The 16,846-nt window shown below is 35.4% G+C and overlaps 1 protein-coding gene across 5 annotated transcripts in view; it reads right to left on the reverse strand.

The window, feature by feature from the left end:
• The window catches only part of DENND1A (DENN domain containing 1A), a 219,984-nt gene that overhangs the window by 147,690 nt on the left and 55,448 nt on the right, over positions 1–16,846 (reverse strand). For all 5 annotated transcript variants that reach the window (XM_076355228.1, XM_076355226.1, XM_076355227.1 and 2 more), the window contains exons 4-5: positions 14,443–14,492; positions 8,375–8,494 (exon numbers count right to left, since the gene is read on the reverse strand). In XM_076355228.1, coding sequence (XP_076211343.1) covers positions 8,375–8,494; positions 14,443–14,492 — 170 coding nt within the window. The remainder of the gene's footprint in view (positions 1–8,374; positions 8,495–14,442; positions 14,493–16,846) is intronic.

Below are 16,846 nucleotides of genomic sequence, written 5' to 3' on the forward strand. Positions count from 1 at the left end.
ACGCAGGAAGGCAGCAAAGTCAGTTCTGGAAAAGTAGGTGGAACCCAGTGAAACTCTATTTCAGCTGATCAGGAATTAGTTCAGTAGGAAGTCCAGCTCTCTGAGGCTACAAAAACCAGCACATGAATTCAAAGAGGACGATAAAGACTAAGAAAAGGGTGAGAACCTTATGCCTTCAGTGGAAGAGGATGGCTACAAGGGGGAAGCAGCTTCCAATTTGTTCCACCACCTTTCCTCTCCATCTCTAGAAAACAATAGTCATTATTGGTTAATATTGCACTGTCCTTGGGAGAAACGGGGTTGATTCACCTTTGCATCTACTATTTTCTTCTTTAAAGAAAACCCATGAAAGATATTCCAAGACATATCAGCCTTACATAGTGTGCACTTTTACAAAATCAAGCTTTTAAGAAATACCTGAATCAAAACTGTAATATTTGGGTGTTTCAACAGTGCAGGTTGTTCAAAGGATATTGAATCAGTGGGACTTTATCCCTCAGTGGAGAAACAGCATAAAGTTTCATTGTAAATCAATTAAGGATATCTAATCTCAGTTCACCATCTATCTGCTCAATGATTCTCCATGAAGATTACTTTGTTTTGCACACTTTTTCCCCCCCCACTTAAAATTAATAAAAATTTGTATTCTCCTTCCCGCATCCCATTTTGTACCTATTCTTATCACCAGATATACATAGCAGCAACATAACGTACTAATGTGATGGTACCTCTTACTTCAAAAGTACAATTTAAGTCAGGTAAGCCTTCATGCAGGCCAAATAATGAATCCTACCACAGAATCAGCTGAAGACACACAAAACCCATTAAGTGGAAAAACTTGTAAAGAAGTGAGTGCACAAGAAGGTTTTGCAAATTAAGCCTTTTATAGTGGGATAATCAGATTTTTAAGCTCTATACAGCCACATTTTAAAAAGCAAAAGTCAAAATTCTAAAATCAAAATGTCTTCCCCCCCAAGTATAAATATGTAAATATTCTGTGGCTTTTGGCCAAATCAGTGAAAAGGGAAAATTCTAGAAGACAACTGGACAATTATTTTAAAACAAAAAACCCCACACAAATATTTAATTTTCTCTCCCAAAATAACTGAAAGATTTGTGGAACTAAAAGCAGTTTTCAGGGTTTGGGATTTTTTTCTTTACATTAGAAGGTATCACAACAGAAGTGTGTTACATTTCGGAGGCACATACACAAACAGTGGTATACAGGCCCTTAAAGCTGTTTGTCCCCTATGCATCAATGCCCTGCCAGTTGGCAAGCCTGAGCCAGGAAGCTGTCAATTCCAATCAAGTTTAGGCGATGCAGTCCTATTAAAGAAGTCTTGCTGGTTAAGGGGCGTCCACTGTTTCCAAAGCATGGGAAAAAAAAGAAAAAAAAAAAAAGAAAAAAAAAGGCTCTGCTTTCCTTAGATTTGAGCTGGCAACTTTCACTGACTAGAGTTTTCAAGGAGCTATGAATGAGCTTAACAAAGGAGTTCTGTGGCTAGTTTCTGGCTGAAATCCATGTCAACAGTTTTTAAGGTCACAGGTCACACTAACTAACATTTATTCCCAGCAGACCCTGCTCTAAACACAAGCTGTAAGTAGTACAAATTTGGAATTTTTCTGTAATCCCTTGAGATATTCCTGATCCTTCCACATGTTTCTGCTCAATTAAAAACAATTCTCACTTTGCACCACAAGAGAGGCCCCTGCTCAGAAATCTTATTCTATCCTAAGAATAAATGGACAAAGACTGCAATCAAAGGAAAGGAAAAGGGGGAGGAGAGGAACTCACAACAAATCACACCAAAAACCTCAAATAACTCCATACAGAATCACATTCAGTTAGTTACATTTTCTGCCATCTGTCACAAACTATTATAGATTCATTTCTTTTTATCTTAGAAAAAGAGTGGTGCAGAGCTTAGCTATTTTGGCTGAGAGGGATTTCCACACAAATGTTTCTGCATTTCACTTCAGAAGAATGATTTTCATTTTGGGTATAAAAGCTGAATACCCGCTGAAAACTTCAAATTAAGTAAAATTGAAATCAGAATCACACATGGTTATAGCACCTTCTTAAATCAGTAACTTTGCCCAGTAAGTTTGTGAACCAGAGCACAACTACACAAAGTTTTATCTTTTTTTTTTTTTTAACAAAACTTGGAGCAAGACAAAAATCTTTGACTTATACTATTACTATTCCTTCAAGCAGTTAGAAATAGGTGCTATAGCTCACAGTTTAACAGTTAAAACATAAATCCTACTAGTTAATAATAAAAAAAAATTCAAGGTACCTATTACACAGTTACAGGAATGAGAGAGTTCTTGTCCACTAAGTCTAATTACTTCAACTAAGTATGCATAAATCTCGGGGCCTGCAGGGCAATCCACCCTGTCCTGTTCCATATACTTCTCCAGTGTTGTCAAAGCAGTAACTACCATCATCTCTTCCATGTACCAAAGATCACGGTCTCCTCTCAGGAAGTTTTTACTACTATTGCTGCAACCCTTTTTGATAGGGAGGGAAAAAACAGCATATAGGCAGCCTCTGAGGGATAAATGGTTGTGTATGGTCTGGTAGCATTTACCTAACACCTCCCAAAGCTGTTCTTATAATATCTGGAAAAAAGAAATTTTGCAAATTAAATACAGCATTAAATGGACGAAAATTACATTTGTGGAGAAACTGCAGTTAACAAGGCAACATATTTATCTGCATAGATGGACAAGTACACTGACTTCTGATCGCTGTAGCTTTTATGAGTTTGACTTCTACTGAAACGGAGGACTGTAACAGACATTCTGTCCAGCTTTATAACTTAAGAACTAGTAAATCATAGTACTTTACAAGCTTAGTGACATCCTAGAAAATATATTTAAATACAACCAGTGAAGAATCATATATAAAACCATTTATAGATTTTAATACTCTATCATACACCAGTAATCCAGACCAGATTAAGAATTTAGTGTTTTACACAACCTGGTAAGTTTCTTCAAAAACTGTTAAAAACAGTTTTATTAGGATGGCTATATTGTACTGTAGAAGTGCTGGGGTTTTGGGGATGTTTGGGGGGGAGGGGGGTTGATACATTTTTATCTCAGATTGGTTTTCATTCGATTTTTGACATTACTGGCCTCAGATTCTTAACCTAAAAATAAAGGACTATGAAGCAAATTAAGTAACAGCAAGAACATTATTTCAAAACCATTCTGCCAAATGGTTTTGAAGACCACAGTTATTATACTTGGCCTTATACCTACTTACTCAGAAGTTGAGTTAAATCAATACAAAAATATTATTTCTCAGTTAAACTACTAAATTTATTTTTTAAACTCAAATATACATTGCCATAAGAGAAATACATATTTAATACTAGGGTCAGCTTGGTGAACATTGTGTGATTTTTTTCATCTATATGAAAAAATAGCGCTATTCAAGTCACTATTTTATTACGTTACATAACCTGAAATCATTACACTGACTTACACATTTAAACGAGTTCATACATTTAAATAGGTTAACATACAGTCAACGTTGCCATTATTTTTTATTTAAAAGCAGTGTGTTTCATAAACATTAACTTATTTTTAAGTTTAAATAGTCAGAATATAAAATAAACACACATTTGAAAAAATGACTGGTTCCTATCTGTTTATAACCTGAAGAATTTTTCAAGCATCAGTAACTGGGTCCTTACATTGAATTCTGGAAATATTTCAGAAGAGAAAAGATAAAAATATTTTAAAAAATTAAACTTGTTAGTTTTATTATATAAACATTCTGCAAGAAGTTTATCAAAAAAAGTATTCAGACTGAGTTAACAACATTTTTTACATTCCTAAAACAGAACTTTTTCTTCCTTCATGATTGCACAGAAAGACAAAGCTGTCAGGAGTCTGAGATTCTACAACATATAAAAGTCAGGACAAAAAACCCAGCTACAATGAAAACTGATATGCACTTCTAAATAATGTCTTCATACAAGAACTTGATATCTTTCTCTGAAGGGAGAGGGGGGGAAAAAGAAAAAAAAGGAATTTCATGTTTCAGTGTCTCCGTAGATTTTAGGATTTCATATGTTCAGCAGTGTCTTCACAGCTTTATATACCCGATCTTCATTTTCTTCACCCATCTTCAGACCATTAGAAACACTACAAGTGGAAGTAACATGCTTATAGTAATTTCAGCTATGAGGTTTTTAACTCTGTCCCCCTATGAGCAGACTGCATACAAAAGTGTTTGTCCGCTTAAGCTTTGAGAAAACAGATTGTAAACTAAAAGACTCTACTCCTTTCAGTACACTTACTGATACTAATACAAACTGCTTTACGCATTACTTTTCCACCAAAAGAATGTAGAAATCCATCAATGCCTGTGCCTCTTAAGAGTTCTAGATCACAGGAGTTAGCCAAAGAGGCAAATACGGCTCAGCCACTGAACAGCACTGTCCATAATGTAAGCAACAAACCGGCTTCTGGAGAATTTAGTACAGCTAGAGTTGCTAGAAATCTGAAGATATGAGTAAGCTAGTAAGGAGATCTAATATTAAAAGAATGAGGAAATTAAAATTAAGAGCCTCAGCATGCACAATTCTTAAGAATCAGAAGGCATCTATATGCTTTAAGAATATACAAAAGCAGAAAGATAAATTTATACTGTTGTTTTATTTCTTATCACTGAGATCATATCAGCAGATCAGTATGTTTACATCATCTTTCAGTACACTGCAATTAGCAGGAAATAGCAATCAAGAACAAATTCTGGACCTCTTTGACACCTTCCAGACTCTTGCCCTAATAAAAGAACATTACCTCTCTATATACATAGAAGATTTAGAAAAGATGACTAACAAGAGTATACAAATTCCAGAACAAAACTAGGGGACATGCCTGATTAAGGAGTTGAAAATGATGTCTCAGAAGAGTGAACAACAGCAGTTTGGGAATGTCTCCACACCCTTTTTTTTTTTTTTTTTTTTAAATAGAAGACTACAGCTCTTCACTAAATTCAGAACTATCTATATTGTTCACCCTCAAATGCCCATGCCAAATCTGATGCGAAGTTAGATGAAAGCAAACCTCTAGGGGAAAAAAAAAAATAAAAATCAGCTTCATAATGCATATCCAAGAGGATTTATTTTATTTCAGCCAAAATCCTGACATCCTTAAATGAAGTTGTAGAAAGAAAAAAATCTTTGGGCGTGGAAATTTTTCTAGGATATTAAAATTACCAAATTAGAACTCAGAATTTGATGACTTGGACATTAGCTCTCAACTTACTATGCATTCATCATTTGGAAAAGAAAAGAATTAAAAAACATATTTTAAATTTTGTAACATATTGCATTGAAAAAGGTAGTCCAGAATTCCAAGTTACCGAGGAGATTTTGATGTGTGGTACATGAGCTTGTGGAGTCTTTTTAATTCGCTTCACTGTTTAGAACCTCAAAAAAACCCACCAGACCATCTGTGACACTTGTTTTGTGCTTTTGTCCGCCCTCTGCTGTCTGAAATGCAGAAAGTAGTCATCTATGCTACAGAGCGCTCTACAACTCTGTTACATACAATATTTGATCATTGTAGTTTCATGATTAAGCTAGAAATCAAGTGAAGAAAAAAAGGAAACGGAACAAGATAGACAGACTCAGTGGTTCTACATTAAGAGAAAAATCACAGAACACCTGGAAGATGCAGTTTTTAAACTTAATCAAAGATTTCCATAAATCTGTGTGATGCTATCCACAGCAGGAACAAGACTATGAAAACTATCTTGAAAGCAGATTTCTAAACAGTACTGGTTAAAATAGCCAAAAGAGTTACTCTGTAAAATGGAATTGCCTTTCTGCTGGCCACAGGAGCTACATCCATGTAGATAACTTTACTGCGATTGAACTCCAAGAAGTGCCTTACAAAAAAGTCTCTGGGTCACTTTAAATCTCAAAGTGCAGACCCTGACTTCTGGCCTTCTGCATACTGTCTCAGCTTTAAACTTTGCTTCCAGACCTCTGCAGAAATTTTTTAAAGCACCGGTTGAGTGAAAAGAATTTCCTTTTTCTCCTGTTCCTCTTCAATAATGAATCTAAACATGTGATGATTTTCCACCTCCAAACCATTTTACCATGGCCAAACCCATAAAATCTCTGACTGATAAACACATGAATATTATCTCTAATAATAAACAATATCGCTTAATTCCTATACTATCGCTGAGCATAGCAAGGCATACTTGAAGCTTGCTGCCATCCAAGCTGTAATTTAAAAACAAATAAACAAACAAACAAACAAACATTCTCTTCACCCCCACTTGCTTTTTTGTATCATTCTCACATTCTTCATCATGTTTTGACCCATCCATTTACCATGCAGCATCCTTTAATTCATAAAGGACACTGAGAAGATTCACACTGACAATGGGTGCTGCAGTCCTGGGAATAGAGCAGGTGAATCCGTGTAATGCTGATTTACATTCTTTATTATCCTCTAAAACTTACATTCACTTGCATTAATGATGAAATTTCATTTTCTCATTAGTTCACAGGAGAAAGAAGCAATAGGAATGAAGGTAAGAGTCCCAGTTGATCCACTGCTGTAACTGCACTGAAGTTTTTTTTTGTTTGTTTTTTTGGGGGGTTTTGGCATTTAACTACAACATAACTCCTCCATTTCTTCTTGGCATTCACTCAACATAAGGGAGCTGACAGCAAAGAACTCTTATCCAGGAGAGATCAAGAAGGGACTCATACTACTCCTCATTCAGATTTTCTTTTAAAACTGTGTTTCCCCTTTAATTTGTCATTAATCAGGAAAAGTTACCTTATGTAAACAGACACTTCCCACATGAGAGTGAATCAGCACCCCAACTATACAGGGTAGCAGCTATGGGGAAACAGCTAGGGAAATACCTTCCTGTCTTCAGTACATGGTCCATATTGCTGGATTGCCATAGCTTCTAATAGTTGACATATCTACTAGACGAAAAGAAAGAATGAAGGAAGATACTGAGAAAACACCTGTCACTCTGCCTCCCACACAATTAATTAGTAATTTTGGTAGATTTCATAATAATTCCTCCAAATATTAAGCTTCTTCAATGAAGGCCTAGCTAGCAGATCACTGCCGTCAGTATAATGCTGAAGTACAAGACAACAAACATTTGGTATCTTCACCAGTCTAGTGCCAGCACAAATGGCACAGACATATTCATTTTAAACACGTACATCAATCCAAAAATCTATTCCATGGCATTGCTGTATGCAACCCAATGAAATGAGAAGTGTCCCTCTTCTTGATAGGTGCTCTCACATTCTGCAACATTATCCCTGAAATTCTCCAGAGGGGTCATATTCAATAACATATATACAGAAGGTCCCATTCTGTCATGTGCAATACACAGTACTTGTAGGACAAAGACAAGTTCTTCTTGTTCTTACACTGGATTCTCTCATGTGAAAAGCAAACCAGAGACAACCGAGACAGATGTCTACAATTGCTCATGGAGGAAATTGTCCTCATTTGTGATTGCTTAAGCAATTGTTCAGTCACCTAGCTGGCTGTTCATGCAGTTAACTCTGAGCTAACTTTACCTGGGCCATTGCTCCAAAACTTCCAATTTCTCATGAACATGGAAAAAGCAGAAAGCAGAAGACAGACCATTGTTAAATTTGTTTAGAACAAGACAGGCAGGATGCCACGTGGAAATCTTCAATCCATAGAAGTTCTTAATGGAACTAATATATTGGCAGACATTAAAACTGATTTTACTTGCATCATTTCTTGCAGCAAATGTAAATAGAAAATTATGGATTGTATTCCAACATGTCCGTGGGAGGTCATCAAAACTACTCTGATACAGCCTCTTTGCCCGTTTTATGTGAAACACATTGTTTCCAACTTCCACTAATAGTCTTTATTATGACAAACTTCACAAAACCCTCAATAGGACAGAGTAAAGCTTATACATACAAACTTTTAGGATGTGGACAGCATCAGTGACATTCTCTCAGTTACCAACAGATGCTTTGTTAATAAAACTTGCATATACAAATGTCCACAAAATGTCTTAACAAGATCAGTTGTGACAGCTAAAGATAACAGCTGCCATCATGCTATGTCATATCAAATTACTGCAAAGAGACTTCTTTTTTTTTTCCACATTGTTAACTCAAGAACATTGACTACAAACAAATATAGTTATCTACAGAGGAACTCAAAGTGCAAGATATTTTGCATCACTTCTGCAGAAGAGCAGTGACTTTGAGGACCAGATAGGAAAATAATTTTGAACAGCTGGAAATTATAATTGCAGTGTAACACAGCACAGTCAAACACTGTTTCCTAGAGTCAGCCAAAAGCCAAACCACAGACCTACCTTAAGATACAGAAGCAGCTCTTGGCCCCAGAAGATAAGCGACAGAATCCAAACCTCTGTTTGCTGTCAATGTCTGTAAGCACAAATGTAAAGTTCTGCCCAACTTGGTTAACTGCATGGCTGAAAATAAAGAAAGTAAAGAGGAAAAAGTTAATGCTGAGCTAACTCTGTGTCAAAAGTATCTAGTCTAAGTCATTGAACCTATAACATTTCCTCTTTCAGCAGAGTTTTTTTTGAGAAATTAACTTTGAGAGTATACACTCTCTAGAAACTTAAATATGCTAGTTGCTTTGTGAGGGAGGAGGGGTTGGGGGGGGTGTCTTCCATTTTTTTAAGTGTGGGAGGATACTAAAAATGTGTTTAAGTGAAAATGGTTATGACTATAAACCATCTTCAATGCAGTACACACTATAAACCAAACCCATGTTCTCTCATATAACACAAACTATTTCTTTATCACTCTTCATTTGAGAATTGGTTTACTCCAAGAGCAAGACAATGTTTAATAACATGCTAAGCTTCTTCAGTGCTTGGATATTGACTTGTAGAAGCTTTATTATCCATCTACCAATTTTGCATGTATGCCAGATATATCATTCCAAAACGTTCAGCAACTGGAACCATGCCAGGTGACTCTCCTTTACTCTAGCAGCTAGGCAATCAGTTAAATGAAAGACTAGAATAGTGTGCAAAGGAAGAAAAGATAAACTAGAATCAGAAGTATGCTGTGCTAAAGCCAGACATGACTATAAAAATAATTTTGTAGGACTTTTATATGATTTTTCAAAGTTAAGAGTCATTTGCCTCATCTGTAAGATCTTAATGGCTCTTCAAGAATAGCACAAGTGAACTAATAGGATTCTTAGATGTTGGCTCACACTCACACCACAGTGGAAAGTATCACTATAGGAAAATTTGTGCAAATTAGAAAAAACACAGTTTTGGAGAACAAAACTAAACAGAAAACCACAACCAAACCACCAAAACAAAAAACAAAAACAGAAACAACACAAAAAAACAAGAACCAAACCACCCAAACAAACAAATAAAAAACCCCCAAAACCCCAGCATTTACAAATTCATGTCTTTAAAAATACTATAATTCACATCTGTATTTTACCACTAATAGGTGATGGTCAAAATAGTAAGATAAGATCAAAATAAGATGCTTTACATTTAAAGCACGGCACTTTCTGAATGCTATTTATTAATAAAATGAAAGACATTCTTGAGATACTACCGCATTTGCCTAAAGTTAATCAAATGCTTATGTACAGTGGTAGACTCCATATAAACCAAGCCCAATTCACCTCCCAGTTTGTAGAGATGTAGTTTTACTGTTTAACAGAAATTTTGACATTTAGTGGTGAAGCTGGGACTAATATAATTATTAGAGGACTTTTCATTCCAATTTTAGATCTATTTGAGACCTCATAATGATGTGAAATTAACCCTTATTTCAGGTTACATTCTAGTTTATTTTAGGTTTACCGAGAACTGAGAAAACTGACTAGCATTTACATGTGCATCTTTACTAGTCAGTCCTACCAACAGCAACAACAAAACCCATTAAATTTAAGGCCATTTAACTAACAGTCACAAGCCTTAAAAGTGAGCAAATATTCTCTTCTATGATGCCATATACAATGCAATAAACAATTTATGTGGGAGATTATACATTCAGTGCCTACAGAAAAAAAAAAGAAAGAAAAATTTGACTTTCAGAAATAAAAGTTGGATCCGGATGGGAAAGATGTCACTGTCCAGCTTAGAAAGAAGAATCCTTCAGTGGATTTCAAACAGGGAAGGAAAAAAAAAAATGTAGTGATGAAGACGAAAAAGTGCTCCAAATTCACAGATGAACAAAAAGACAGATCTTTAGAAGCATTTCAGTAGTCTGAGAATTAGACAACCTAAGTACTATCATCCTACCGAATTCTAAATGTCAACAGAGCAACCATTTCCATAAACCGTACTGAGCTGCTAGGGGATACCAAAAAATCCCTTACTGGTGTTGTGTTTTATCTGTAAAGCTTGGATGTAGTGTTACTATGGTGATTTTAGTATGGTGTTTTAAAAAGGGATTATATGCTTAATTTTAACAAGGTTGAGAGCAGAGCATGTGTGAGAAATAGCATGCTAGCTGACAATTAAAATTATGGAACAGGGAAAAAAAACACAAACATGCTTCATTTGCAGCAGGGAGAAGGTTGTTTATTAAACAATTGTGACAAGTTGGTAAGTTCCTCCAAAGCAAACCTAAAGATTCTTGCATTTATGTGATCTGCAGAAACTAAATATGTCTGATAGGTCTTGCTCAAGTTTCAGTTGTCGGTTCTTCACATGGTAGGATAAAATTCCCAACATAAAAAGTGCTTTTCCTAAGATCTTAATATCAATACTTAAGATTCATAGCTCTATTTCCAAATGGGAAGAAGGTCTATTTAGAGCCTAACAGGATGGAAGCACCATAAATCTCATCTCTAAATGGGCAGATGGAAGTTAGGGCTGGAGGGGAGGAGAGCAAGGAAGAGTGATTTCTTAAAAATCCCCCATCACTAGCTCTATCTGACTAACACAAATTAATCCTGGTATGATATTTGACTGAGGTGGAGTTCTTTACTCCTGCAGTTGGAGAATAGCCTCTGCCTTGATCCTGCAACCATAAGAGTAGAAAACTCATGTGTCCACTGCCTAAAGGAAGGGGCAACTAGTCCCTGGTGATTTTTGACCACTGGCAACAATATATATAAAAAGAATCAATATAAAAAGAATTAAGAGTCTGTGTCAATGAGTGCTAAAACCTTCAGCACAGAGAACAATCAGATATGCAGAAGGATCTTGATTTGCCTAAAATCTTGGTGTCCTACCATCATCTGAAGTTGTGATCTGGCAGAGGCAATAGTACATCTTCAGCTTTTGCCACCTGTTTTATAAAACATGCAGCCTTAGAAGAGATACATATGTAGGTGAAGACTTATGGCCTTTCTCAGTACTTGTTAAAGAAATACCACTGTTTAACATCAAAGTCAGAAGAGCAAGACAACTCGAGTACCATTAGCACACTTCCACCATCAAAAAGTTTCCACTGAAAGCCTGGCATAATACTGCACATAACACAGAACGTAGTTACATAAATTAAATTTCCCCAAGTAAAAGTCCTCACAAACAGGATATAAACTGGGGACATGACTCTAGCAGGACTCGAAAACCGATAATGCTACTTTGGGCTCTGAGTTGGTGAAAGGAAAAGTAGCGTCTGTTCTTTAGTGACTACACGTTTCTGATCATTTGTATCAGTACTTCTTCATCGTAATTCATGCTGATCATTTTTCCACACATCCTGAAGAGACATCCTACACAGAGTGTTATTCCAACAGAAGGTATTATCCCATCTTCCTATATTATTTGAACAATGAGCCAGTATCTCCACTGTATTAAGAATATTAATTTTAAAACCTCTCAATGTTGCAGAGAGATTCTAATACTAAAATTGTCATGGCTAACAACAAGGCAACCTAGTTAACTGGGAATAGTACCTAAGTATTTGGAAGGCCTTTACTGAAACCACTTCAGTGTTTCTCTCTCTTTTTGTTCAGAATGAACAAAATATATATTAAAAAAAAACACCTGAGGCTTAAGAATTACAGTAACTAGAGATCTGATCCAACATACCACTTTTCAGGCACATACAAAGGGATAAAATCCCACTAGAGAGTGCTAGTCAACTCTGTAAGACACAACTGTAAGGACCTTTCTGCCATATAACCGAAGACCGTATTTCTTCTAGAAGCAGTTTCCTTTCATCTCAAAGTAGAAAAAGTGTTTGCTGAGAAGACTGAGGGGAATATTAAAGCATTATCTGAAGTAATTTCATTATGGGGCTACCTCCTCAGTACTTTAAATAACTTCATTTTAAATGCAATATAAGAAATGTATAAACAAATACTCAGTAGTTGGTTAACAGTAACTAACGAAAGAAAAGACCAACTAGTGCAAATTCATCACTTGTTGAATTCTAGAAATAGCCTCTAAGAACAGGTATTCAATTGGTTCTAAACTTGGAAGTAGCTAAAAGATGATACATGCACTGTATTTTTCTCTTTATCATGGTCACATTAAATTCATTTGCATTCAGAGATATAAGACTGTTTCCTTTCTTGTAACTGGCAGGTTAATTCCCACACACAGTTCAAAGTTAAGTCAAATTTACATCACAGAGGACTACAACAAGTATTTATTTATTTATTTATATACCTACGCAAACACCTATGCGTGTGTGTGTGTGTGGGGGGGGATTTTTACATCAAGAAGAGAAGTAGCACACACATCTCTCTCAGCTGCCATATCCTTAACTTGGGACATCCTCTACCTTCTGGAGTATTGAAAGTCCATTCTTAATTTTAAATTATTAAGTATGCTATGGCTTACAATCTCTCCTTTATGTTCAAAATGGTTGGCTTACAGTCTTTTCAGTGACAGTCTGTGATATTCAGTCAAACAAGTGAATCCAGAAATGGGAATCACTTTTCATTATGTTCTCATTTGCACCCCATATGGGTTTTCAGTGTTCTTATCTTTCAAAATGTTATATTGCTGAGGAAAAACAAAAGACAACAAAACAAACAAAACTCCTAGGTACAATAAACCTACACATAGTAAGCATAAATATTTCTAGTAGAAACACATACATGAGAAAAATGTACGTAAGTATTTCCCCGGTCCCTCCCCTTAGGAAGGGAAAAAGATGATCAGCAAAAAGTGATTCCAAATTGTAAGAAGTATTTGTCGCTTTTAAAGGTCATCTGAGTCAACAAAGACTGTTAAGTAGCTCATGTTGACAGCCCAGGATATTCAAATTTGCTTTTTCTGTACAAATCAGGTATAGCAGAGGCACTGGTAATAATAGCTGTCTCCAGCAGTGCCTCACCACTGTCTCTCAACCCTGATCTGCAGGAACCACCTGGAGGGTTGAAAGAACATACCGTCTGCATGATCCATTCAAGCTTTCAGCTTCCTCCAACCCCAGATTACTACATCGGAGGACAAAGTGTAGCAGTGGTTTTATTATGTAGATTCCTACCTCCAGATAAGCATAGTGAGATTTCATCTCCATTCACAGAAACTAGTGAACAGTATTTCAAGATAACTAAGAAATATCAGCTGGCCTATGGGTGGGGGGAAAAAAATGAAAAAAAGAAAAAATTAAAAAAATTGAACAACGGCTCAAACAAGACGTGATATTAGAAACGGATGTTGATTTATAAAGAAAATCAATTTCTACTGTAAATATCACAGATTTCACTGAAATGAGAAAAAGATTTCTAGCAGTTTAATCACAGATAAGGTCAATTTCATCAATCAAAACCATTCAGTGTGTTAGCTGACCTAAGACAAGTGATGCTAACCAACCAAATGATGCTCGTAGATGATATGAGCAGTGATGCATCTTTTCAAAATTTCAATGCTTGTTCTCTTCATGAAACCATCAAAAATGACTCACAGTAAAAGCAAAACTAAAAAACTAAAAAAGTTCTGGAGTTTTCTAAATTATGAGAATTAAATGTTCTCAGTTCCTGTCAAATCCACTGTAACTTCCTTTACAATTTTTCCCCCAAAAATTAGAAGCCACATTAAGTAGCCACCAAGTAAAGCACCAGCATTCCAAGAAGATTAAGAAGCCTTTAAATGTAAAGCACTTAATTAATTATTCTGCCCAAATTTTGACAATTAAGTAATAAAATACATATGCACACAAAGCTTAGATATTAATATGCATATTTGACAATTACTACCCAAGCATTTTCACATCCAAGTATTACACAGAAGTAAAACAAAATGCACTCTTACTGCTGCCACTGAACAGCTCAAACTTTTAAAACTTTTTTTTTTTTTGATGGTGCCCATAAAAACCCCAGGAAAAAGTGATTCTAAGACTATAATTTGCACTTGGGTGCTTTAAATCACAGTCAAGCAGACAGAACATTAAGAATGGTATGGTTTTTATTTTCTACAGTGGTTTTATTGACAAGCTTATTTTCTTGTAAAGTTTGAAAAGCTAACACTACCTGTCCACATAGAAGGGGAAACAAAACTTGGTCAAAGTCTGTAGAACTTCCTGTGGAGAGAAAAAGAGATAATTTATACATCTATTGGGACCAATAAATCTAATATTAACCACATCACACAATTTCACAACTTTGCCCTGAAGAAATAAGAGACAGATGAAGAAATATGGGCTTTATCAATTACATGAAAGGAGTACCAGGCAGTCAATCATGTGAAATAATAAACATGATCAAACTTCATTAAAAATGAAAAATTAATCAAGATTCACACATGGGCAGGCAGCAGGAGCCATCCAGCAATTCTCCGAAGAGTAGGAGGAGGTTGGGTTGTTGAGTGTTAACACCTCTCTAGGGACAATCTCTACCCTGACCATATGGATCATAGTGAATAACACCAAACCACATGGGTTTGGCCTGGCAGGACCACTTCTGCTGGCACAGCTTTTGACTGTTACCTAGGAACAGAGGTCTGGGGGATTAGAGAATACTTCCTAACACCAGCAAGATAAATAACAAAAGATAAAGCCAATAGGTCTCATAGCAGGAATGTTTAACGTTGCCTACTGCTATTAGAAAGAAAATCTGAGTGTTAAAAGACTGATTAAAATAACGTGTATTAAAATTAATATAAATTGTTTAACCTACAGACCATTTTCTAAATGTGGCAAAACAGCACCATAGACAAACTTAAGTATAGCCTGTACGTGATCTCAAATAAAAAGCATGAATATGAAAACTGAAAACATGATCAGCAGAGAAATTAATCAACTTTACAACTTTAAACAAATACAGTCATTAAAGAGGCAAAGCCAGAAACATTTTAGTCCCAAAGTAGTTGTGTTCATATACAAAAGTTACCCATTTACATCATATTTTTCTATAATATTCAAAATGTGAATTCTGTAATCCACAGCCCACCATAAAGGTTGACCCAGTTTGCAGACTTTTACTACCAGCCAATTCATTGTTCATTCTCCTTCACACTTAAATTCAGGACCTGAAATGTAAACTGTATTTCTGCTTTCAGGTGAAACAAGATAACCCTGACTAAATGACAAACCCTCTGATAAATTCAACACTTTTCTGACCTATAGTAATAAATCATCATCAATAACCAAATTGATGCTTCCCGCTTCATTTATTTCTAAAACCAATGCCATCATTCAACAAATAAACTACATCAATCTAATAACCTATTCAATGAAGCAGAAAACATATTGACTCCCTTGCAAGAACATGTTCCTCCTACATAATTCAAAGAAGCACATCCCATTCTTAACAATGGTTTCAAGCTCAACTGCTCATAGACACTTCTTTGGAGGTTTTTGGACAACTAAAATGTGGCAAGTTCTTAAGACTTCAGGCAGAAACAGATATGGAAACTTTGACTTCTTGACAGTTTATTGATAGATTTTTTAACAACCTCCTGTTTTTAAAGAACAAGAAAGGATCTATTGAAGAATGCCATGTAAATCATAGAAGTATCCTCCTTTCAATTTCAGCAGGAAAATTGGAAAGGAGATATATAGGTTTCAGAGTAAACTCTGCAGAAATATGTATTTGATACAAAATAATGCCTTATTAATGTGACTGGGTTCACCCTTGTGCAGAATCTCACTGACTTTCACAAGGATTGACCGTCTGCTGAACAACTCTCATTGCTTGCACACAAAACTGCATCTTGACAAATTTTAACTATCACACAGTTGTCCTTTACCCACAACTGAAATCTCAGTGCATAAACTGTTAAAAAAAACAAACCCACAATAGAATTTTAAAAGAATTAAAATTATCATCACAGGAAAGTAAAGTGCCTATATTTTTATTGGCCTTATCGATACAAATTGTCCTCAAAATAATGACTGCACATCTATGTTTTAGAAACAAAGCCATGTAGCTAATAGACAAAATTCTGAAATAAAAGTGTTAAAAGATAACAAGTCATCAGTCACCTCAAAATGGCAGAATATATTATCTCCATTATTTTGATGATTTAAATAATTACTGTAACTGCAAGTAAAAACATTCACATAATAAAACACTTTAGCATCTCATCAGCATTGTGTCATTGTAGGATAATAGTGTATTACTCAGAACTTACTTTGCACTTGTTCCTTGATATTTATAGCTTCCTAAACACAGAAAATGGAATTTTCACTTAAAGAGGCAATATATTGAATCTGTACCACTATACATTGCCTTGTCTTCTAAAGAAAGATTTTACAGTGATATTATTATGTGGCTTTTATAATGTTATTGGACATAATTTGCCACTCATTATACATCAATACTTATCTGCCTTGATTTACAACTAAAAAAACCTGAGACTAGTATAGGTTAACCACAGACGTATTTTTAAATTTTAACTATTTAAAAAAAAAAAAAAAAAAAAATCACATACAGA

This window comes from Aptenodytes patagonicus, chromosome 18 (genome assembly GCF_965638725.1).
Source record: "Aptenodytes patagonicus chromosome 18, bAptPat1.pri.cur, whole genome shotgun sequence".
Classification (NCBI taxonomy): Eukaryota; Metazoa; Chordata; class Aves; order Sphenisciformes; family Spheniscidae; genus Aptenodytes; species Aptenodytes patagonicus.